At 39.0% G+C, this 25971-nt stretch overlaps 1 protein-coding gene across 1 annotated transcript in view; it reads left to right on the plus strand.

Annotated features, from left to right (window-relative positions):
- Nucleotides 1–8716: 8716 nt before the first annotated feature.
- The window catches only part of ABI3BP (ABI family member 3 binding protein), a 166213-nt gene continuing 148958 nt past the window's right edge, over nucleotides 8717–25971 (plus strand). The window contains 1 exon segment of the mRNA XM_055702821.1: nucleotides 8717–8905. Coding sequence (XP_055558796.1) covers nucleotides 8827–8905 — 79 coding nt within the window. The 5' untranslated portion in view covers nucleotides 8717–8826.

Here is a 25971-nt window from a genome sequence, read left to right on the forward strand (position 1 = left end):
TTCACATATGTACTTTTGTACCTCATATGAGATCAGGCAAATGCCTTGAAAGAGAATCTCCAGGTTGTCTCTACTTTCATTTTGGTGGTGTCGTGGGGGTGTCTTTGGGTAGCACCAACCAGACTATTTTCAGATGGAACTGAATTGGAAAGTAAGATCCACATGTGCATGTAACTCGCCATAGCCACTGGTGGCCATTTGGTCCATGGGACAAGGTTAAGACTAGTGTTAAGTATTCCCCTTCCCTCTTGAAACATGTAAAGCAAGGATGTTGTGCCTGATGCACTGTTTGGCTGTACAAAGCTATTTCTTTTGGGCTGCACTGTTTGTTAAAGCTAAGCACAGGTCTTGACGTTAAAGAAATCTTCTGACAGACATTTGAGAGCTACCTGCAGGAGACATGCTGTTGCTGTTAGTTTTTTAAGTGAAACAGAATCCCTTTCCTCTGCAGGTAATGTGCTTTGTCATTATGTGGACTATCAAGTTTAGAGTTGTTTTGGTTAGACTTACAGTTGTAAAATACTTGCTCTAAGATTGGCATGCAAATAATTTTGTTTTAAGGCAGAATGCCTGCACTTATGGGTTTTTTATTAATACTGGGTTTTAGTTTGATTCAGATAAATTGTATGTGCACTGTTATTTTAATCTTCATATAATATACCTTCCTTTTTTTATGTCCCTGGGTACAGAGGACAATGATGACAACTAAAGGTATGAATATGTACATTAAAAATTATTTTTAATAATTTTGCAGTGTGCTTCAGAATAATGTAGTTCCATCGATCATTAGCTGCCTTTTTCAGCTGCTTTTTCAGAAGTGTACAGTTTATGGTGTTTTTTACACATTTAAATTCTGTGCACAGTAGTGACAAGCAACCACAGTTGAAAGTTATTCACGGTATTTTGAACTAGAGAAACCTACTGATGTTGAGTGTAAACTAATATGGCCAAATTCAGTGAAAAAGGTTTCTGGAAGATGTGTTTCAGGCCAAAATGACTCATAAGGAGAGGGGAATAAACATGAATTATTTCCCTCCTGTCTTTGCATGCATTCATCAAATCTCTGCATCCTAGCCAAAAAAGTAGTTTTCTTATGCCAAAAAAATAAGTATCCTTTAATAAAACTAAAAACCTGGTTGTCTTCCTCCACCTAACTCTGAGGTGACTTCACTGCTCTCCCTAACAGTTAACAATGTTTTGTTTTTATTATTTGCTCTAGTTATTTCCAGGGCTTCCCCGGGCTTTCTGTCAGGATGTTTGAATGATTCATGTAGGGAAAGGGAGGGGAGAGGGAAACAGGCACAGGCTGCGGCTGCACCTGCTGTCCCCGGAGTCGGCACTGAGTTGCATTGAATTACATGCCCCAACCGCAGTGAGGCAAAATCTAAACTTTGAGTTATATGCTGATGTCTTCTTTTTCTGCTGTGATTGATTGATCTGATGGACATGGAGAGAATACTTTTTTCTGTTGTAAGTTAAAGAATGCAGGCAATAGCCTTGTGTACTCCTTTGCATTGCCTTGATATGGGACATAAGATATTTATCCAAAGAGCAGTTTAGTCTCCATCTCCATTCTGCCTGTCAAGTTTATGCTGGGATGACATGGTGAAACAAAGAGATAAAAAGATAAACGGCACAGAACTGGCAGGTTTTGGCTGTAGCTGCTCTCAGCCTGTGGGTATACTGGCTGTAGTGTACTGAACTGAAGCAGTTTGATTAGTAGCACCGCGACCAAGCGAGGCAGCCGTTCCGAGAGGCACGGGCTATTCTGTGTAGGGCCGCGCCCCAGGGATACAGCGCTGGCCCTCCAAACCGTGCTCACCTCCTGGTGCCTCAGCGAGCCCGCCGGCCTCCGCGGCAGCCCGCCCGCGCAGCGCCCCGGGGTGCTGCCTGCCCGCTTGGTCCGGCGGGTGCCCCTGAGCCAGCCCCGGGGTGCTGCCTGCCCGCCCCAGCGCTGCCCGCCCGCGCAGGGCCCCGCTGCCCCCCGCGCAGTGCCCCGCAGTGCCCCGCTGCGGGCCGCACACGCCGCGAGCTGTCTGGAGGGCGCAGCCTGGCGGCGGAACGTTGCGCCGCTGGTGCGGGGCGGGGGCGTGCGCGCCGCGGGGGCCGGGGGCGCTGCTCGGAGCAGCCAAGGGCGACCCAGCGTTACAGCCCCGGGCACGGAACGCTTGCGGACGGGTCGAGAACTGAGGAAGAATGTTCTTTCTGTGAGGGGATTTTAGAGGAAGAAGGCAGAGTTACTTGATGAGGATGTGGCTGAGTGGGGAGAAGCACATACCATTCTTTATGGCACAGTAGTTTGTCCTGCAGCAATAATTGGAAATAAACTCAATCTGTATCGGCAACATGTGATACGACACGTGGTGTTCGTTCCTGTACAAACCCATTGTAGTGTAACTTGGCAAACATCAGAACAGTCAGTCGTTAATACTTCATTATTGTCTTCAGAGGTGGGTGCTCCTGATGATCTGTGCTGAAGACTGACGTCTCTTCTTCACAATAAAATTGTCACTGGCATCAACATTCATGTTCTAAATGTAAAACCAGACATTTTATATCCCATCCTAGTGTGTAGTAATAGTCTCCAGACTTCACATCTGAGTTCACTAATGTGGACTGTGATCTTACATTATCTTCACAGATCAGAACAGACTGTGGAGAGCCTGAAAGAGACCAGGGGAGGCTGACTTCTGCAGTGGGAGACTGTAATGGAACACTGAAAGGCTGAAGCTTACTACTGTGTGGATTATGGAACCATTCTTCCAAAGCAGTCTAAGTGAGATAGAACTGGTACTTAAAGTCTTTGCTCACAGATTAAGTCTATTTAGAGTAATTAAGTTAAAATCCAGAATAATTTAGGCCATTTTATATTCATTCTAATCCCAGGAAAATTGATATACCAAGATGTTTCTGATTCATACAGCTCCTGTGTTGAAGACTCATTACTGTCACATGCCTTCCTATGTTTTGCTCCTTGTTTCTGCTTGCATTTCAGCTTAATCACATGCTATTTAAGCACTGATAAGTATTTAGAGATGATGGCAGGAAAGGCATAGACAGAACATGTTTTGAAGGAATATTGCAGAGTAATCCAGTGATCGGCTGCATTTGTGTTAATTATGTCAAGTGGCACAAATGTATAATGGTAGAGAAGATGGAAGAGTTTTCTTCAGACAGCATTGTCTTCAGTACTAAGTAATTGCATAGTCCTTCAAAGGGCAGGCTGGGTTTTTGCTATAGGAGTTTTATGCAGTTAGGCAGATTTATTTCCCTTAAGATACAACAATGAAGGGGAAGCCTTCAGCTGAGGAACCCTTCAAAGAAATACTAAGTGTATTGAGTACTTGCTCACACAAGCTGGTTTCTTGATAGCAGTTTTAAATATATAGCATAGCACACATAGTGTATTTTATAGAGCATACGTCTATTTAAGTAGTTCATACAGAGTATGATCAACTAGTTGGGTAAGTGGTTGGGTGCTTAGGCTCAGAGGGCAGTAGTTAATGGATCTTATGCTACCTAGATAGTAGTAACAAGTAGTGTACCACAGATGCTTATCTTAGGACCTATTCTTAACAGTTTTGTCAGTAATCTGGAGGAGGTCACAGAGTGAACTCCTGTCAAGTTTTCAGGTGACAGAAAATTGGGGTGAGCACTTGATATTCTTGAGGGCAGGGCTGCCATTCAGAGGGATCTCAGCAGACTGGAGGAATGGCCTGAAAGGAACTTCATGAAATTCAACAAGAACAACTGCAAGGTCCTGTACCTGGCTGGGAATAACCTCTGCGAATGATGAGGGCTGACTGGTTGGGGAGCAGCTCTGCTGGAAAGGGGGTTTTGGGGGCAGAAGGCTGCAGGGGGTCAGCAGCGGGCCCTGGCAGCAAGGCAGGTCAGCGGTGTCTGGGGCTGTGTGAACGGGAGCATGGCCGGGAGGTGGAGGGAAGTAATTGTTCCCCACTACTCGCCACTTGTTGGGCCACATATCTAGCCAGTGTCCGGTGTTGGTCTCTCACCCTGCCCCCAAGTACAGGACAGGCATCAGTAAACTGGAGAAAGTCCAGTGAAGGACAACTGAGATGGTGATGGTCTGGAGCACTTGCCCTGTGAAGACAGGCTGAGGGAATGGGATTTCTTCAGTCAGAAGAGGTGGCTTCAGGGGACCTAACAGCAGCCCTCCCATGCTTCCAAGGAGGATGGCAAGAAGATGGAGCTGGGCTCCTCACTGTGTTGTGTGGTGGGAGCATGAGAGAAAACAGGCAGAAGTTGAAACAAGGGAGTTTTAGAGTGGTTATAAGGGGAAAATGTTTTCCCTGGGAGGATGGACATACAGTGGAGCAGGAGCCTAGTGAGGCTGTGCAGACTCCTTCCTTGGAGTCTTTCAAGACCTGACTGTTAAGAAATAATTTTAAAACGCAAAATAAGCCCTAAATAAAATAATACAAAATATTGAGATTGGGGAGGAATGGCAGAGTTGAAAACCTGGAATCACACTGATTGTCCATGTGGTAGGCCATGGTAATGTTGAAACTGCAGGAGTGTATTAGGTTGGTTGAGTTATGAAAGGAACAGTAAGGTAAGTTAATAAATTCATAGAGAAGCTGAATAAATGCTTTTGTTTACCCACTCCATGTCATGCAGAACTGTGGTGAAATGCACAGTAAAGAGAAGTCACTGTCTGAAATTACAAGTGTCAAATAAGTGACTGCTGGAACAGTTTGACAAACTGTAACAAAATGTCACAAGAACCAGCTGTTCTGGCCATCCCTTTTGACTGATTTTCCTCCTGTCACTCTGTCTCTGATCCCATTCATTTGGAGATCTGGAACCCAGTTTGGGATCAGGACACTAGAACTGACATTGTCATTTTTATGCTACCAAATTAGATACGTCTTACATTTTGACTAATAGATTACCATGTGACCCTGTATTTTTGACAGCATGAGAGTTCAAATGTTTGCTCACCAAAGTAAGAGTGGGAAAAAAGAAGTACTTGTAGACTCTCAGAAAGTAAGAGTTAAGAGTTTCTTTTTTTCTTCTTTTTCTTTTTTAAGCAACACATCTGAAAGAATGTTCTTTGGCATCTCTCTTTTCCTGAAGGCCTTTAGAGGAGATCCCGTGACATTTACAAGAAAAAGAGTCCAATAGTTGAGTCACACACAAGAGAATGGTAATTATAATTAACATTTATGTAGCATATTTTATGACCAAGGCACTTCTCAAATAATTGACAGCACTGGTGAAAGGTACAGTACCAACCAGCAGTGGTGTAGAAAAAGAACCAGTGTACTGCACTCTTAGACTTAGTAAGTCTGTACTCTTAGAGAGGTCAGTATGGCATTGTTGTGCTTTTCAGAGTCAAGACAGGATTTTGTTTTTTAAGGTTATGCTTTACACGCTCTCCCTGCTTTAAATTAGAACAGTAAGGAGTTGAGTCACCTTAGCTTTTGCTTGTCAAAATAATCAGGGATGATAGGTGAATTGGAACAGAGCCCAAATCTCAACAAAGCATATTCATATTTGGAAACAAAATGTAAAATCCCGTCTGCTGCTCTCCTCCCTCCTCCTTCCCCCCAACTTTTTTTCTTTTCCTTCCAATACTCTTGTTTTCACTGTACTTACTGGTCTGGGAACTATTAAAATAGAACTAGAAAAGCTCTGCTCTGCTCCCAGTCTAGCTGTGATACCATCTTGTTGGAATCTGTGTTTTTGAGATCTACCCAGAGAGACTCAGTTGAAGTTGAGGTAGGCAAGTAAACTTTTGAGTACTTGATGTTGTTACTTAAGCATTAATTTTGTACTGAAGAGGAGGAGTCACTAGGGATCAGAGGTTTTGACTTTTCCTGAACAAATTTGATCTGTTTGAGACTTTTCATAACTGTGCTTACCTCATTTTTCTTGCCTTTTATGCTAAAGGTATAGTAACAAAAAACTGTCATTAATTGAATCTTCTTTGTTTAATCTTTTCCTTCTGAGGGGGTAAAAGGATGGGTAATATAATTCCAGGTTTGTGTGGATGAGAGAAACCTGAGGAACTTCTGGGTTAGATAATTTCTGCTGTGAAGTGTGACATACAGTTTTCATTTCTGTGAACTGAAACCAGATGCTGTCTTTTGTTTAAATGGAGATTGTGGAGCAGCCCTCCAACAAGAGGAGAAATCTGACACCTGAACAACATTACAGAAGCATCTGGTAGTGCAGGATAGTGCTTGAAGTCCCAGGAACTCCCTTCTGGTTCCATGTTTGGTTTTTCTCTGCAGTAGTCAGCATCCAGTGAACAGCAGAAGGATTTAGGAAAAAAGCAGAGCAGAACCTGGTGTGGTTTTTTTCATTTTTTATATAACAGGTTTCCTAGGAAAGGTCAGTTCTGTAAGAAAGTAAGTGGACAAAACCACTGATCCCATAGATGGTACAGATGCAGGGAACATACCACAATTGCCCCTGGTGAATCATATGCTTGATAAGACAGAAGGAAATGCATCATGACATGTGTTTTTGAACTCTGGGCTGAGCAGAGTTGTTTTCTACAGGAATGATCAGAGGGAAAGGGACCTGAGTAGTCTGCCATGGTTTCAAGGGGAAGGTTAAATGTCTCTATGGTGTACCAAATGAAGGAGTGTTTGGATAATGCACAGGAGGAAGAGGAAAGGTGTAACTGGCAGCAGAGAAGCAACTGGTTGTGAAAGCAAGAATGAGAGTATATTTATCTTGTGAGGGGATAAACCCCATTTTTTTAAGGTAGCCAAATAACTAATATGTTTCACTGAGTTTTTTCTGAATAGAAGTTAGCCTTTGTATATTTTGCTGAAAGGTGGTGTGTGATCTCTAAAGGAGAGTGAATTTACCATAAGACAAGCCAGTAGAGTCTACTTTACAGTAATACAAAGACAGCTGTGTGTTACCAAGAAGTACTTCTCTCCTGAGAAACTACTCCATCAAATGATTGATTTCTTATTTTTACTTTTGAAGAAGAAAAATACTTTCTGGCGCATTTTTGAAAATAGTATTTTGACCAAAAAAAGAAGAATGGCACATTTGCTCTGTGTATTCAGTTTTCTGTCATTTAAAACTCTTGCTGTCAGGTGTGGTCAGTGTTTTGGGAGACTTCTGTCCAACTGTATGGCCTTTTAAATATCTTTCATCTAACCCAAATTGTACCTGTTGCATTTCTCTGTTCATAGTGTTTGTATTCAGGGTCTGAATCCTCCCAAAGATGATTGAGGTAGTAGTGTTTGGGGATTTTGGGGGATCTGTCTTCCAACTTGCATTTCTCAAATGTGAGTTCGTGAATCAGAAAAAGGTTTCCTTATGTCAGAATTAAGAGGGTGTGATCAGGCTGGAAAACATTTCCATTGTCAAACTCTTTTTGTTACAGTTGTGTGCTGTCCATACTGATTAGAAGAGCTTGAAATTCCTTGTGTTTTTCTGTAGAACCATTCCTGTTAGCTTCTGTTTTGAAGTTCTTCCTGAAGTATGGAGTACATGGAGTCTTTTAATTACAGTACTAATCTGTTTTTTTAAGAAATTCTCATGTATGCTTTAATATATTACTCTTTTATTTTAAACTACTTTGTTTCTACCATGTCCAGGTGCTAATATTGTGAATTTTCTTTGCTTATAGAACACAGTATGAAAGTAGGACAATGTCAGTTCCAGGCAAGTGGGGAATGGGTACACACCAAACATACTGAAGGGCTTTACATATTGCAAGCAGTGGGTATGTTTGGGTTTGGTTATTGATGTTTGGGGTTTTTTTTCTTTTGGGGGACTGGTTTGGGTTGTGTGGTTCTTTCTTGGTGTTGGGTTTTTTGTTTGTTTGGTTTAAGTTTTTCTTGTTTGTTTTTTAGTGAGAGAGAGGTATCACTACTCAGTTGAATAGATGTAATCTCTTTGGGGATGTTTTCCAAATACTAAATTCTTCCATATTCAGTTGTAACCTTTTTCTTCTGTTTCACCCTTTCCTTCCCACCTTCTGAGTTGTGAGTAGGACCAAATTCTGTGCCTACTCCACTCATGGTAAACACTGAGTCAAACAGCTTTTAATGGGATAATGGAATTTCTTTTTCATTTACAGTTAAGTAACTGGTGAGAGGATCTAGCCCCTGAAAGGAGATTGCCTTTTTGCTTTCAATGTGCATTGTGCTGATGGACTCACCAGACATGTATGAAAGGAGAAAATATAAAATATTTGTAAATTGCCAAAATCAGATAAAAGTGAAAAAATAACATTTAGTTTTTTTCAAACACAGGTCTTTTGCTGAATAAATATTTATCATACCAGTTTATAATGTCATGTAAAATGAAACTAGTATTTATTTTGCTGGGATGAAAGCCACATCTAGCCTGAATTAATATTAAGCAAGATCTTGAGATTGCAAAAATACTGAGTTCAAGATAGCAAACGGTTTTCTGATTACTGTGAATGTTACTCTTGCATTTTAAGTCAGGCTTTCTTGGATAAAACAGTGAAAATGTCTCTTAGATCAGTTTTAAGTTAGTAGAAGTTCTTATATTCCTTGTTTTATTTGCATGAAATTTAAGTGATCAAATGGTAATTGCTTATCCTGAGCGGTGGAAAGACTTTGTAACAAACCCGAGAAGGTTATTGTAGGGGGAGCCTGATGATCTTTTTATTTTTTTTAATGCTAATTCTCCTTTTCCAGTGGGAGTGAATGATGTCATCCTGTCTCCTCCCACTGTGTAAACTAAGCTTGTGTCAAAGTGTTGCTGCCTCTTGTCACAGAGAGAACAGTTCACTTAAATGCAGCTGCAGTACTTTTGTGTGATACCTGTCAGAATCATTCCCAGAGCAAGGTTGGGTTTGTGACCATGATGTCAAGATTGGTCTTTCTGCTTTTCTGTGGATATATTGCTCTAAACCTGGGAAATGCTCAGAAATTGCCAAGAGGCAAGTAGCTATGACAACTTTCTGGGGTTTTGTTTGTTTTTCTGTTGTGGGGCTTTTTTGTTTTTTAATGTTTGTGTTTTGCCCTGGAAGTTTGCTTTCAACATGTTAGGGATGATTAAAGGTAAAGGAAAAGATGAAAGATGATCAGTCAGCAGGGCAAGGTCCAGAAAGTAACTTTAAAGCTCTTGAATAAAACAAGCGTAAACGTTTTTGTGGTGTCTTATGACTCTAGTGAGTACCATGAAACAAAGTAACTGTATTTAATGAATTTGTAATGATTTAGATGGCATTGTGCGGGTTTGTGGTTTAAGATCTTAAAGAAACTGACTTAGAAGCACCCTGTGCTGTTGGTGGAAGATTTCAGTTCTGTCTTGAAAAAACTTTTATGCTTTCCCTTTATATTCATCTTTAACAATTCAGTAGGAGTTGGCTTTTGTAGGTCAAGTTGTGTGCATTTTGAGGGAGAGAAATAAGATTTATTAAAATTTCCACAAGAAGTAAAAACCCTCCAAAACTATATGAATATTTGTTTAACTGTTCCTTTCTCTTGGAGTCTGGAAGTACAGTAGAATTGCAAAGCTGGCAGGTATCTCTTTTTCTTGTTAATGTGAGCCATGTAACATCGGCATTTTGCTAATATTTTATTACTGCAGGAAGAACAGTCATAGCATAAAATGAAAAGAATATTTCTATATCTAGACTGTAAACCACTTCGTAGTACCTTGGCATTAAACCAGCATTTTTACAACTGTTTTTGTACTGCATGTATTGCTCTTACTTTGTAAAAGTGCTTGCCTGAGTCCACTGTTCTTTGTAATGCATTTTACATCTGCAGTCTCCTGCAACCAGTAACTTTTAGAAAGGAAGCTGTGATTTAGTTCCTTATGAGAATGTTTATTAAGAAATCAGCACTTTGAGGGCTTCCTAGGAGGTTGTTTCACAGGTGGGGAACCTAAAAGGATTTTGGGGAGAAGAGGTGACTTTTCACCCACCACCCATGCCCTGAGATGATTTCAAAGATTCCTTTTTTTTCTTTCTTTTTTTTTTTTTTTCTTTTCCCCCGGTGATGTTCTTTTGGAAGTGGCTTTCTTCTAAGCTTATCTTCTGGAGTCAATGTGGAGTTTTCTGCACACTACTGATAGTGGGGCAATGTGTAGTCTGTGAGCAACAGATAGATATGTAGTTATTGTTCAAGTCAAGGAGACTGTAAAAACTCCTCCCTCCCCCCCCCCGAAAAAAAAAAAAAAGTGCAATCTGTAAGTAAACTATTGTAGCAGTTTTCGTAGGGGAGGATTATGTTGAACAGAGAGGAACCTTGTATGTGTTGCTTACCTAAAGGGAAGGAACTTTTCTAGTGCTTGTGTTTTTAAAAGGTTTCACTGAGCTTTCTGCTGACTACCATAGAATAGTGGCTGCAGCTTTATGTTAACTGTGAAATTTAGACAAAGCTACTGATCCACTGCAGTCATTGGGAGATTAACTCTGGGATGCATTTTTTCCTGTCCTGAAATAACATTGCAGAAGTGACGTTCTGTTTGCCAAATGCACAAAGCTGCAGGTGGAAATTCAATTTCTTTTCAGTGAAATAGCTTTTTAAAGATTCTCCCATTGCAGTATTGAAACATCAGTCTAATTCTTTTGTTTGGAGCTGCCTCTCAGGTTATTATTTGCATTAGAATGCATTGAAAAAACAGGTGTGTTAGTACCTAGCTGTTACCTGGAAGTGTTCAAAGGATGGTCTTTCTCTGCAACACTTTCTTGTTTGATAGGGAGTACAGATTTTTTTCATAAGCAAAGAGTATATTTGAATCTTTAAAGTATTTTTTAAATGAGGATGTGTAGTGGTAGTATTCTGTTAAGAGAGCAGCTCTGCTTTGCTAAGCAAGCTTGAATTCCTGTGCTCTTCAAGTCATGAACTATGAGTGTCACTCCTGCTCTGTGGGGAACAGTGGAATCAGTTTCATAACTTGAGGGAGAACAGTCTAACCAAACTTGCTTTCTGGTGGTGCAGGTACTCTTGTGAACAGGTTTTTAGTGTAAATCTTGCTGTTCTTACTAGTGCTTTGGAATTCTAGTGCTCAGGTCTTCTCTCCAGGAGGTGAAACACAGTGATCCCTGGTCTCGTGGACTGGGTTTATCTTTCAGTGATACAAGGTGGAAAGAACATCTTGCCTTCTGCAGCTGCAGCGGAGCAGAGCCAGTAAACCCTTTGGATGTCAGTGAATTCCAGAGCTGTTTGGGAGATTGTGAACTGTTCAGGAGGCGGGAACACAAATGACTCACTTTTCCCATATATTTTATATATTCACCTCAAGAAGCATGTGTTGGCCTAGAATGACAAGGAAAATGTTATTGCTGTTCTCAAAAGGAAGTTCTCTATTAAAAAATTCTTTAATTATTTTGACTTAAAAAATTAAGGCACTGTTGGAGGAATAATTTGGTAACACTATCAACATGACTCAAGAAGTCAAAATCGGGGAAATACCAGTTAAAATTTCTAGTGGGAACTTTGTGCTGCTTCTGTGTGTCCTGCTTTATAACAGTTTTGCCTGTACAGAAGATAGGCTTTTACTCTGGTCCTAGCGTAGTGCCCTAAGTGCAGGTGAACACCCTTTCTCTTGCACTTTGTCACATTTACTATAGCAAATGACAAGTGATGAGGCAGTTATAAGCTGTGTCATAGTTCAGACTCTTTCTACACTAAGACTTTGCATAGATAAGTAAAGGCAATGTAATTGGAAAGGGAATGTTGGCAGGTATTGTGTTTTACTGTGGAAGGAATGCCTTTTTTACAATTATTGTTTGTGTTTCATGAGTTTCTGTGTGAGGGTTCAGTTGCTAAGAAAATTCTGTAGTCGGTGCCTATGGAGACTATGTGAGGGGTCACAGAACAGCAGGGCAGGAGATGATGTACCATCAGGGATGGTCTTTTATCAAGTATTGGAGCCACAGTCCTTTCAACTATGTCCAGCTTCTAAAGCTTTCTTTTTCATCAGAAAGAAGAGAGGCCTGGACATTTTCCATTTATTTTTCTCTTCCCATATGCCATTGTGCCAGTGCCATCCAACATATAATCCTTCAGTTCAACACTGTTGTACCTGAAATATTTTAATCATCGGCGGAAACAGTTGCAGTGCATAGGTGTCAGAGTTAAAACTTGTCATACATTCTCTAATTTTTATGGTTCTATGTAACAGAAACATTCCATCCTTGAAGAATGCGGCATCGTCTCTCCAGACAGGAATTGAGTACAGACAAAAAATCTTGTCTTTAAAGAGAAGTTACAGGACATAATTCACAAGATTGTACTGCCTTGTAAAGTGTGTTTCACTGACATCTTTCCAGCTGGGCCTGATACAAATGTTGTTGAAGGCAACAGTTGTGGAACAAGTTCTTAGTGTTTGGTAAAACAGCATTTTGTGTTTCTGTTTTTGCCAGTTGACTTCCCAGAGATGTGCATAGAAATGCATTTTTTCACTATAATCTGTTTCTGATAGGTTATGTATATCTTCATGTTCTGTTTGTCTTCTTTAGAGCTGAAAAGACTTTGGGGTTGATCCCTTCTCACAAATATACAGTTTTATGAAGTTTTTATAAAGGAGAGTCTGAAAGTTTTTCTGGTTTGTTTTTCATTCTCCCCTGTGTTTCTGACCTCTGTGGTTTTCCTACTACTTGAATTAGTCATCAGGTAGATTGGAATTCAGGCCCATCCTTGTTCTACTTTCCAGGATTCAGGCCTGTCCTGTTCTGCTTTCTAGAAAGGGCTCGGGAAACCTTAATTCACATTCCTCCTGGTTGCTGCCTTAAGGAAAAGGAGTAGAGACCTGAAATTTCTTTCCAGGACCATGTGAAAGAACCTGATTTACAGACTCATGTAGGAAAAACCAGATCCAATATTTTCTTGTCTGTGGAGTTGTCAATGGTGAGGATAAGTGGGAAAAATAAAAGATTTACTCTTTAAATGTTTGTTGGTGGTGATGGTGCTTGTTTGGTAATTATACAGGAATGTTAGAAAATATTGTAGATAACTACTAGCTGGGATTTGTATTTATGGTAATTATAACTGATACCCCTTTGGGAGTGAACACTGTATTTACAGTATACTTCTAAATGTACCGTTGACATTTTTGAAAGGAATAGGCTAATTTTATTCATAGCTAGATTTGCTGGCTATGCTACATTATGTAATACTTCTTCCAAACCAGAGGTTAAACTCGGCATGTGTTTTCACTTACTGGTGTCAAGCAGTTAAAACAATGTTGAGTTATTTCAGTCTATCACAGTCACTGTACTGCAACAGCCAAACCTTAATCTTTAAACTTTTGTGCTCCCCTCCCTGCCTGCCTGCAGCACCCCTTTGGTAGCTGTAGGATAGCAGGGCAGAAATTGTAAGACAAGGATAAGTCTCCTGAAAGTTGTGGGTTTTGAACATACAATGAAGCTGGCATATCAAAATATCAGAAAAGGAGTGAATTGACATGTGGTTTATATGTTACTTTCTCCACAGTTTACAAAATATCTTCCTAGGAACTATTTTTTTTTAAATATGCAGTGCATTAACATTTAAAAAACTTATTCTAATGAAGGAGGGCTGGATTGGACTAAACCAGTGAACTTTTTTATTTTTCTTTTAGTGTCTGGAAAGAGAAGTGCAAAATTGATTTGATCTGTGTGAAATACTTCTCTTATGTTTAATGGCATATAAATTACAACAAAATCCTATGAGAAATTTCAAAGGAATCCTTTATCTGGTGTAATTGAGAGGCTAGGGTTTTCAGTCAGTAGATATGTCATGGCAAATTTGGCTCATTCTTTGCTGAAAATGAAAACAACCCATAAGAATGTTGCTATTATTGCAGCTCATTTAATCAAAGTTAACCTTATCATGCAGACGGTTGTGTCCTAGGAGTGCACAAAAATGTATCAAAACTCAGTACTGTCAAGCTTCTGAGTTCGAAGATAATCTGTAATACCAGAATTCCATTTCTATACTGGCACAGGCAGTGGCGCAACAGTGTGATGATGCACATGGGTGGATACTGTAACAGTTAAATTCCATAGCGTATGAACGTCTTTCAAATGATCTCGCTGCTGGTAATCTATATAACCTTCCACCTCTTCATTTTAATTTTAATGTTCCCAGTTATCTCTTTTTGAATATTATTTTTCAGTCCTCCTCCGTATGATCTTTTGTATCTAGCCATTCCAGCAGGACAAGCTACATAACTCGCCTGAGGGGAGATCTATAGGCTAAATTCTGCTGCTGCTCTTTGGCCAGGCCTGCTCTATATGGGTAGCAGTCTGCATGTCTATTGCATGGTGGCACTGTGAACGGTCAGTGGGTCTGAGGCTTCTTTGGAGTGTTTGGACTTACAAGGTATGTACTACACATTGCACATGCAAACAGAAAGCTCTGTTTGCTCCAGGCAGGGAAAATGGCTACAAGTGACCTGCCATAGTCAGAACTGTTCATACAGCTCCTAGTGGATTTCTTTTCCTTGGGGAAATTCAAGTGTAGACTTGAAATTGGTAAGCAGGATAAATTTGTTGCTGTGAGGTGTTTTTGACTACTGCCTTTTGCAGGAGATGGTTGGAGACTTACTGGCATGGATAATACAGCAATTTCACATTAAATCTTGGTGTGAAGAGAGACAGGTATTAGTGTCCTAAACAGTGGCCTAAAATAGGTGCCATTAGCAAAAGAGCCCCTAGTTTGCTCCCAAGTGGAAGAGGGCAGCTGGAAGCAGGCCAGATGCCACCCAAGCTTGCCTGACAGGCCTTAATTCAAATGCCCTTAGTTAGAAACTGGGTTTGCTACAATACAGGCCAACATGTATGCAATACAAGTTTGCTTTATGAAATACCTGTTTGTCTGTCTTTGCTGTGAGAACAGTGTTTGTGAAGGAGACTACTGGCATCATCGTGAATCAAACTTTTGTGCGGGCAAGGCCTGGGCCAACTTTCCTAGCACAGCTGTCCCTCAAAACATATCAACCATATGCCATTATACTCTGGCTAAATCAACCCTCAGCCTCCCCACCTGAGCAAACCAGAGCGTGTCATGTCAAGGTGAAGAAAAAACAGGTCAAGTTTTGAACGGCCAAGTGAATTTCTATTGTTGATGAAGTTGTTATTGTAATTACGGTCACCAGAATTAAATGCTTTTGCACTCATTGCTTGACCAAAGTGATGTCATCAGAATGATGATATCCGGGTGAGATTATGTAAGGATGGTCACATCACGAATATCAACTCAGAGTCTTCACCATTTCACAGTTGCTGAATAAAATGCTGGGAAAAAGTTGAGGCACTTGCTACTGGAGATACTAGATCTAAAGGTATGGAGGTAGGAGAGTGCTTTTGTATTAGAAGAAAGCTAATCTTATCTACTGGGCTTGTTCAGAGGTCGATAGACAAAATTTAACCTCTGTTTTGTAAAATACTGTAGAGTTGTTGCTGAGATCCTTCCCTCTGTAATGATATAATATTATTTTGATTTTTTTCTAGAAAAAAATGAGGCAAGTGAATCCACAGTTTTCTCTTATGCTAATTGCAGCCACGTTTTTTACGCAAAACCTGTTTACCTTGAACAAATGTGTTCTAGGCAGCAGGGCTCCATGTAGATCAATCCACTTTAATAAAACCCAACATAATGAAGTACCTAAACCTCTGTGTGTGATTTGATTTGTATTTATGTTTTGTATGGGTGTGTGGAGTGCTAACACCTAGAGTATTACTGTCCATAAGGGATTGTAATTCAGTGCTACCGTTCAAATTGGAGAGCCAATGGCAAAATGGATTCTCAATGTGTGAGAGAATTTATTTTGTAGGATTACTTCTACATTTTTTATAGTTCTTTTTTCATTATTCTTGAAATCTCAAGAAAAGTACAATTCAATAAAGCAGTAAGAGATTGTAATGTTCTCTCCTATCATCAGCAGTTGTGGCACTAGTTTATGAATCTATAAATGGCCACAGAATGCTTGATATGAGTTTACATAATTAATACTTTGGGAACCTGGCCAATTTCAGAGGACTGGCAGTGTATGCGGGATAACATTATTTTTGAACTGGCGTAGGGGAAAAAAACTTTTGTCAGCTGCTTGGCTGTGCTTTGTATTAATTATTAACTTTAATTTTTCATTCTATGATGTAAAAGTCTGGAATCAGTTCAGAACACTTAAAATTGTGGTTGGTTCAAAAATACAAATATGTAAACTTGAAATGTCCCAGAAGGCTGTTTTATGACTTTGAAGTGAAAACATTTTCTGGCAGTTTTGATTCCCTCATTACCACAGTTCAAGCCTGTACATGAACAAGAAAAATGCACAGTGAGAAAAATGTAAGACTTCAGACTTTATCACTTTTCTTTTAAAATCTCAGTGTATCTGTGCAACATGCACAAGCATATGCTGAAAATAAAGGAATGGGTGCAACAGTCTGAAAGTTGGTAAGAAATTGAGCTTTGGAATAGAAATAATAGGCAGAAAACTGTATTGTCTGACCTGGAAATTTTGGCAGAGTTCCATTATGGCTTACATAAACACTGAAGTGGCTGGATTAAATGGCAGGGCACAGTTTTTATTTATAGCATAGTGTACGCTGAAGCATAGCTTGTTGTATGGTCAGGGAGATGGCTGCAGTCAGGTCTTAGAACTGTGAATTCACTTAGTTTGATGAAGAGCTGTCTCAGGTGAAAGTGTGGGGTTGGATGTTCAGCTCAAATCAGTAGATCTCCTTCCTTTATCATAAAGCTTATTGACATCTATTTAAACAGTGAAATTGCTGCACATTGGTAGCCCGTTTTTTGCTCCCTTACTGATGAAAACCAGCTTTTGGCTGTGCTATGACACGCATAAATAATGCATCTCTTCAGCATTTCTTCCTGCTTTTTGTTTTAATTATGAGGAAGGCGATTCTAATAAAAATGTCTCTCTGCTTATGTTGAGTATTCAGTGTTCCTTAGTAGGTGATGAATCTGCTGTGACTCAATTGGTGATGGTGTAGTAGTTAATTTATGTTGTCTGTTTATCAAGTCTTTGTATAAACGTTGTTTTTTTTTTTTTTAAGGAATGAAACACTAATTATGCAAACTTTTTGAGCTCGAGAACTTCTTTGAATTTTGGACTGATTTTGTGATTACTTTTTATTCTCCAGTGAAGATTTATGTTTAGACTGAACTTGCATGCAAGTAAGCAAGTCATGAGGGTGATTTCACACAGAGTCTCTAGCTCACAGAGAGGCACGCATGTGCATACACAAACAAAATAATTGTGGATCTAGTTCATTTTTGGTAAATGCTTTGTGTCAAAAATTATTTGTTTTAAGCTTACAGGCTTTTATCAGTTCACCTGTACTCTCTCCCACTCTCACTCTCCCACTTTTAGTAACATGGTCAATAGGAGTTGACAAAAGCATTAGTATGTTGTTAACATGAAGTAATGAATTCTTAGAAAGCAAAGTTTCTCAGTAACATAACAGATGTTTATTGTGTCCCCTTTCCAATCAGAAATACTTACAGAAATTAGCAATGCAAATAATATGCTATTAGTATATTTACTTGAAGGGTATGTAAGGTTGTTCATAGTATTAAGGCTGAAGAAAAAAGTACAGATGTTCCACCACACAAAGGAAAGGAGTCCTCTTATTTGTGCTCTGTTTCAGTGTAGAAATCTCAGGCATTATGAATATTTTTTCCATGACCTGGCTTTTCTGGACTATTTCTTTTCCATTAATCTGCTTTTGTAGTGTTAAAACACTTGTCAGTTGTCAATCAAAACAGGCATGGGAAAGACCATCTCATTTTAAAACTCTGTGAAGTCATGAAGCAATATTCATGTACTTAATATACTCTTAAATCAGAGAACATTCTTTGGGAATTAGTGTAATCTACTGCACACTGGGTTACAAGATTAGTGATGAGAGAGACGTTAACTTTCTACATACCATAAATTTCCCGCAAACAATTGGATGCATGCCTGAGTGAAGTAAAAGTAAAAATGTGAAGTCAAGTCATACACAGATTGCCTAGCTGATGGGTCTGTGCACAGGTGTACATGTCCCTATCCTGCCCCAAAAACTTTGCCTTTTGCCTTCCCTTTTTTTTTTTTTTTTTTTTTTTTTTTTTGGCTTAGCATAAGCCTTCCTTTTGTGTAGCTGATAGTTTTCTTTATTGTCATTTTTCTTTCAATAAAACACTGAATGTAGAATTGAAAAAAAACCAAACAGTAAATATAGACATAGATGGATTAGAAACAGAGATTATTCCCCACTGCTTGCTTTTATTTCTGTAGCTAAAAGGCAATGTACTGGAAATGGAGCAGGTGATGTAATGGATATAGAATTTGGAAATGCAATCAGACAACATAAATGCTATATTGTCATAGCCTGCGTGGGAAGGGAAACAGGTGGGAGAACACATGAAATACTTTGTTAGTAGCAAAAATAATTATTTGTGTCTTATCTTAGTACTCCCTTAATCATACACATAACTTTTATTTGACATGTGGTATACTTACTATAAATGTTTTCCACTTTTTCCTCTGATCCATTGATTTAGAACAACATACTTCATATTTTAGTTTTCTTAAGATAACAATGCCTCAGCTTCACGAGGTGTTTGTAGTCTCCTTTAGACACGTTCCAAACCTGCCTGGACGTGATTCTGTGCAACCTGCTCTAGGTAAACCTGCTTTAGCAGGGGGTTGGACTAGATGATCTCCAAAGATCCTTTCCAACCCTGACTGTTCTGTGATTCTGCAATAGCGCTGAAAAACAGAATGTCTGCCAAATTTTGGATTTTGGTATTACTTCCTAAAATCATCAAGTATTTATTTTATTAGTGGTTTTACGCTCTTTAAGACTTACCGGAAGTATGTTGCTTCTTTTTTCAGACATTTGCTTGAACTGTAGCAGTTTTTCTTTGATCTCTGTAAACTCAGAATGTGGAACAATATAGAAGAAGATAAAAAGGGTCACCTGTGATTTTTCTTAACCTGTTATTTTTTTTTATTTTTTTTTTCCCCCCATGAGAAGCCAGGTCATCAGTCTTTAGATCCATCTCATCTAATGGTGCAAGATGAGATACATTTAACAGCTGGAAAAACTATATGCAGTTGGAATCAACCCTTATAGGACTGGGCTGTATCCAGCTTGCGTCATAGACATGTGTGAAAATGTTCAGTTTGGAGGCCAAGAACATCAGTGAAACCACTTTATTTTGACTGCTCTGTTGGAAACACTGAGCAATTTTTTTGAAAAAAATTGTGTGTGTGTCTATAGTTTTCTAAACTGAAAGGGAATAACCGGTTAAAAGCTTTGCTGATAGACTTGAATGCATTGATGAGACCAAACTGCAGTTCTCAAAGCATAACAGCATTCATAATAGATCACTGTTTTTATTAACTGATGAAGTTTATTCTTTCTGAGTGATATACAGCAACATCTAAGAATTCTTATGTATGCTTCAGATATTTAATTACTTTATCAGTTGTCTGCTGCTGAAAAGCAGGGAACTTATTCCAAAGTTAAAACACAGAATATTGCAGGCACCATTGCCAAGTGTGCATCCAAAGTTATTAATCCTTGCACTATTTGAAGTCCTGTTTGTCTTGGATGTTAGAAGAAGATTTTGAGCAGAGAACTCACATACTTTGTGTGATCACATGATGATTGCAATGTTGGAAGGGAAGAGCCATCGTGACTTCAGAGAAGGGATGATCCCATGGATTTTCATCTTTTTTATGCATGTTATTTTAAAGAGGCCTGTTTCAAGTATAAATAATATAATGGAGGGTTTATAAATAGAACTCAAATCCTATTAGACCGTAGTAAGGTACTAAATTCATTCTTAAAAGCTTGCATACATTTAAGAATTGTTAAATGTCTTGTGCTGTCATGGGCATGGTCCCTACGTGCGCAATCTCAATGTGATGGGCAGATTGTAATTTTCTGTTTCTAGATGTTTCTGGTAGAAATAGATTATTACATTACCTTCTGATGAAAGACTTGTTTCTGTTCAAAGATACCTTCTTTTAGATACCTTTTACTGTTGAGAACCTGTGAACTTAACCACAGACTGGACTTTCTCATGCGATGGGCATGGGTGTGTTTACTTAAATATTAGCTCTTGACAGGGGAACAAACCATTCAAACTCACTGATGCATCACGAGTGGAGCAGTGCCTGTCTCACTAATTGCACTGCCATTCTGTAAAGAAGATTTAGGAAGGTAGCACTACAGAAGGCAGCAGGGTTGGTCAGACACAGTCTGGCCTTGGTAAATTTGTACTGGCTATTCTGAATCACCTTCTTGTTCATCATATGCATAGATGTGACCATCTGTTCCTGGTGACTGAGGGCAGGCTGAACAGCTGGCCGTTTCCTGGATGCTCTTTCTTGCCTTTGCTCAAGCAATTGCACCGAGATACTTTTCTGTTCTCTCATGACAAATTAAGCTTGCCTGTCCCTGGCAGTTCTCTTATGCTTAGCTATATACTGAAGAGATCATGCTTTATTGGATTGTCATGTTATGTCTAACATCTACATGTTAGAGATAGGAAGTAGGATGTTGGAATTCAAGCATAGCGTTGAGAGCAGCCCTGCTTGAGGCTTTATGGTGCATACTTAGAGGTGCAGGAGCAAACCCAGTAGCCTTCAAGTGGAAAAATACTCATTTCTACAAAGAAACACAGGGCTGAAATGGATTTCCTGAAATCATTTTGACCCCCTTATGCTTATTCCTGAGGCAGCTCGTTCCAGAGCTTCACCACCTCGATCAGTTTTCCAGCTACCTTCCTTGCTAGAGTTTATGTTGCTTCTGCTCTTCACAGGTAAGGAGCAGAACTTTTTCATATTGCTCTCCTTCAGGGCTTGCTTATTTGTTTTTGTGCATTTTGATACTGTCTTCAAATCAATCTCCGTACATTTCCTCTAAGCTGGATGACTCCTATTCATTCAGGCTTTTTTTCTGGGTAACATACCCTGTACCTCTAGTCACTGACTTTGCTTTTTTTCCTGGATTTTATCAAGTTGGTGTACTTTATATGCTCTATGCACTGTCTTATCAGTGATAAAGAGATCTTTTTAGAAGTGAGGGCTAGTGCATAAAACGACTGGATGCCAGCTCTTTAGATTTACAGTAGGAAGGCAACAGTCTTGAAATTCCTAGATGTGTTTGTGATTCTGAGATTCATAGATTAGTTTACAGTTTAGGAGCTGGGAACTACGTGCTGATTTCACATTTACTCTGTTAGTGTAGATTGCAAACCCAGGTAGCTGTCTAAATACTACTACTACTACTACCGTGTAAGCGGTTTTGACCTTAAAACATAGCCATGTGCTGAATCAGAGAAGGAAGTAAAACAAAATTAGCTATGAAAACATCTAAGCCAATGTTACTGAATACAGAGATAAAGACTTGCTCTTTTAGCTGTTAGGAGTGTGGCAAGGAAGATAATACTTATCACAGAAGGAGGATTTTAGTATATGACTGCCTGTTTTGTTCTTTGGATATAGAAAAACATGCAAATATCAATTTAATACTGCTTGGGGTTTGTAACGCTAATTCAAAGCTGCCTTGTTCTAACACAGTAGAAATGATACTTTCTTACCATCAGTTATTCCATATTCTTATTTTAAATCTGATTCCTACTCTGAAATATTTCAAAAGATCCCCAGATGAATAGTCAAACAGCAAATCAATCCAAAATGTATGTACTGAAAAAAACAAACTTAAGTATTCTGATGTAATGCATAGTGATCATACATGAGGAACAGACTTCAAAATGACTGCTACAGTGTGAGAACCTCACTGCAATCTGGCTACAACATCAGTCCATGTAGTACGTTATCTGTGCATTCAGTAATGAATAACAAAATCGTGGATTGTATAGTATTGTCACTCTTCTTTCAGAACCAAATGCAGTTGTAGTTCCAGATGCTGTTTTTCATAATGACTTTGATTTTTGATTCAGCAAAAATGCATTGATGTCTGTAGATGAGAAGTGGATTAAGGGAGGGGTGATGCTAAATACTGCCTGCTGTTGAGTAGGTTAAGGGCAGTGGTAATGTTCAGTACTACCTGCTAAGGAGCATGTTTTTAAGAAACTTGCAGCTTTAAGGTCCATGGTCTTCAATACTGATCACTTCAATCTGTTTGTAATTTGTGGGCAGAGCCAGACCAACAGCATCCAAATGCCACACCTGCTTAAGTTCTTAGTACCTTTTGAGGAGCTGTTGTTAAAAAAAGTCCATGTTTTTATTCAGCTGATCACCTCCAAAATATGACTACCTTATAAGTGCAGCCATGTGCAAAGACCACATTTCTCTTGATATTTGCATTAGCTGATGCTCTTTGAAGGGTTAAAAGGGATTTAGACCTATAAAACTTGAGAGACTTTTCTTGCTCCCCACAGTCTTCTACATGCCTTTATTGAATATCTTTATTCAGGATCCGTCAGGTTCTTTGGCCAAGACACAATTTTCTTCATAGTCCAGCCTGGGTGGAGTTGCCTTGGACCTATTTCCTTGGGCAGAAGAAGGAGCCAGAATTGGAAAGACCAGCTCTTCTGGGCAAGATGCAGTCACTGTCTCATCAGGTGGAGTTGCATCAGCCCAGGAAAGGACATGCCAGGCCAGTCTGGAAAAAACAACTACTAGCTCTGAGAATAAAGCCAGGGGAACAGTGCTCTGGAGATTGTGATTACATCAGATCCAAATCAAGCTTTATCACAGAGCAAATCAGTGATCCATAATCTAAATTGAAATAAGGGTTTGAGGTTGTTTTATTAACAAGGAGTTTTTTCATGGACAAATAATGTCCTTTTAAGTTTTGTGGTTTGTGTGCTATTGATTTGAAAAATAATATCTATCAAAAATGGTTCAGCTTGAAGGGGTGTCAGGGGGCATTATGCATTGAAAATTATGGCTACGCTTTATTCTGTCCCTACGCATCAAAAATGTTGAATTGTTCGATGTTGAATTTAAATTAAATTTTTAGGATGTGTATTTGACCTTTAAACACAACCAAGTTTACTGACTGGGCAAAGAAAATAGTGGAATTTTCTAAGATTTAAAAGAAAAACAGTATGTTATGACAGGACCCAGGGACAGATTATTCAAACTCTGTCCAAAGAACTTTTCAGAAGTTTAACTTTTGTTCCCTTTTCAATCAGAACTGCAGACTTGGTTATTCTCAAACAACATTTTTCTTGCTTGTTTTCAATTTTGTTTGCCGTGTTAACAAATAATGGGAAATAAGCTGCAGAGTGAAAGCTGGAAATGGGGGTTGGACCACTGAAGTGGGATTCTGAGTTTAAATCCAGGCTTTTTTCAGCTTTGTAACTTAAAATAAGGATAGTTACTGTGCTTAGTCCAATAAAAAAATAATTTGAAACCAAAATGTATAAGGAGCTTTGTGAGGGAGACAGTGAAAAGGATGGAAGTGAAACTTCAAAGAAGTGCTTTAATTACCTGAAAAGAGGTGAGAGAGATGTCAACCTACAAATGATCATTCCTTTTTGTACACTACTTTATGTAGGTACATAGAAGCCGGAATTGCTGATAACTACATCTTTACCACTGCGTTGTGCTTACTGGTCCTAAGGTAGCAGGGAGCTACAGCCATCAACAACTCAGTGCTGAACTAGTTGTCACTAGGCAGGAATTGGTGAAGGAAGCTTTAAAAACTATAGTTTTGGAATATAAACGCTTTAAAAAGTTTCTCTGAGGAGTATCCACTTAGTTTATATCTGTTAGAGAAGTATCTGTTTAGTTTGTATCTGTTAAAAACAGAGAGCACATTTCAGATTAGCATTAGTAAAACTAAATACGCATTGCAGCTGAAGGAAGAGGTCTCGGTCGTCCTCAAAGACTGTTGTTGAGAAAGGGCACTGGAAGGGATGGGGCTGAATCGGGGCCCTCACAGTACATCTTCTGGGGAGGTCTTAGTGAATTACTGCCTTCAGCCAAACACCAGTACTGAGGGTGGTTCCTACTGGATAGTTCAGATATTTGTACTCCTTTTGTGGTGAATTTCTATTATAAATGAAGTTTCTAGAATTGCTGCATCGTATGAAAAAATGTGTAGAGGGGAATTATAATTTATGCTATTTTATTTGCTTTACATAGTCTGTTAAGAATGTTCATACACCTAAAAAAAGTTGCCATCTTTCAAATAAAAATATTTTAAAGGCACAGACAAGAAGGAATTTATTTCAGGATCTCTTGAAAACATCTTTATTCGGAGTTTTGCAAGTACTGAAATCGGAATTCCAAGAGATTGTTCTTGTAGCACAAGACAACTGATCGCAGAATGTCTGTCTGATGACTCCAGGTCATTAAATGCAATTTCTGAAAACAAGTACATGGACCAAGTGTTTGTGTTATGCTTGTACTGGCCAAAAAGACTTCTTTCAGTATCAAGAGAAGCTAGAAAATACAGTATGGAGGCTTACATGAAAATAAGATAATTTTTTTAATTTTTTTTTTCTTGAAGTTCTAGTTCTAGTTTATTTCCCAGAGACACTTAATTGAAATTCTGCATTTCCCGTTGGCTGACATAAGGTGGCTTCCTCTTTAACACATAGATCCTCCTCAGAGGCTTCCAACTCTCTTACTAGACATGAGAATTTAGATGGAATTTGGGTTGTATAGATCTTTCTTTGGTAATATCTCTTCTTTTTTAAATTACTGCAAGTCATAGGACAGGTTGTACTTACCATGCTGTCATATCTACCCTTTCAGTTACAGTGGGAGTTGAAAAGAAGGGCTAACTTCAAAACAGTATGGTGCAATCAATTACTAGTTTCTGGTTATCAATAAAGTAATAAGCCTTGATAATAAGACTTAAAATAACAAGCTTTATTCATCCTGTCTATCAAGCACCATAGTCAAAATAAGAAAAATCTACCATTTCTATATTAAACAGTGTCATTGTAAGTGAAAAAAGGAGCATTTCAAAATGAATGATGGCTTCAGCTCCTCAGTTGCTTCTTTGAACCAACAGAATGGCTTTGAAATGAACGGAACTGTACCCTGGGGAAAGAGAAACTCATGTTAAGGACTGTTAGGACTAGAACAGGAATTGTACTGCTGAAACCCTTCTGATTGCTCATTCCTAAAGCTGTGCCGGCAGATCTCAGCGTAATAAATGTTGGTCTGTAGGTAGGAATAACATTGCTTTTTGTTCCTCTTTTTTGAAAGCTGCCTGAGCAAAGAGATCCTGTGAGCCTAAGTTGAAAGCTTGTGAGTTAAGCTACTGTTGTGGATAGACGTGTATGTATGTGTTTTGCAAAGTTAACTGCTGCATGTTGAGAGCCTATTTTTCTGAAATAATGTTAGACCTGGTAGAGGGTGTAGGCATACTGGTACTTCAAAAAAAATATTTAATTGGCGAACTTCAGTTGCAAACGATAAAACTATGTGCAGTGCTTTTTGCTTACAATCTCTTTAATAAGGTATTCTTTGTTGCCTTTTTTAAGGCTATGGTCTACATGGCATAAATTTTCATCGTTCAGAGTATTTATTAATGTGGATTTTGTTGCTAGGAGAGTTGGTGTTTTGTGTAATAAGTTATGAGAAAGCTGATTGAACGTTGTCCACAGCTACCTGACCTGAGGATACAAAGATGACACGTTTTCTGCGGAAATGCACAGCAATAAGACAAGAGGCACTGGGCACAAATTGGAACATGGGAAATTCCAGTTAGATATTACTTTTTTTTTTTTTTTTTTAAACCACAAAGATAACGAATACTGGAAGAGATTACCCAGAGATGTTATAGAATCTATGTCCTTAGAGGTGTTCAAGACTCAGCTGGACATGGCCCTGAGCAACCTGATCTGATTATGTCTGCTTTGAGGAGGGGGTTGGACTAGATGACTTGGAGAAGTCCCTTCCACCCTAAATTATTCTGTGATTCTATGGTTGTGGCTGTGTTTTGTTTATTCTACGGCATAGAAACAGAACTATTTTAAAATGTTTCCCATTTTAAGCTATATTTGGGCTTGAGCCAACCAACTGATATTTCTCCATGTTTGGGAGCCAAAGTAAATACAAAATTATAAA

Source organism: Falco cherrug, chromosome 2, assembly GCF_023634085.1.
Source record: "Falco cherrug isolate bFalChe1 chromosome 2, bFalChe1.pri, whole genome shotgun sequence".
Lineage (NCBI taxonomy): Eukaryota > Metazoa > Chordata > Aves > Falconiformes > Falconidae > Falco > Falco cherrug.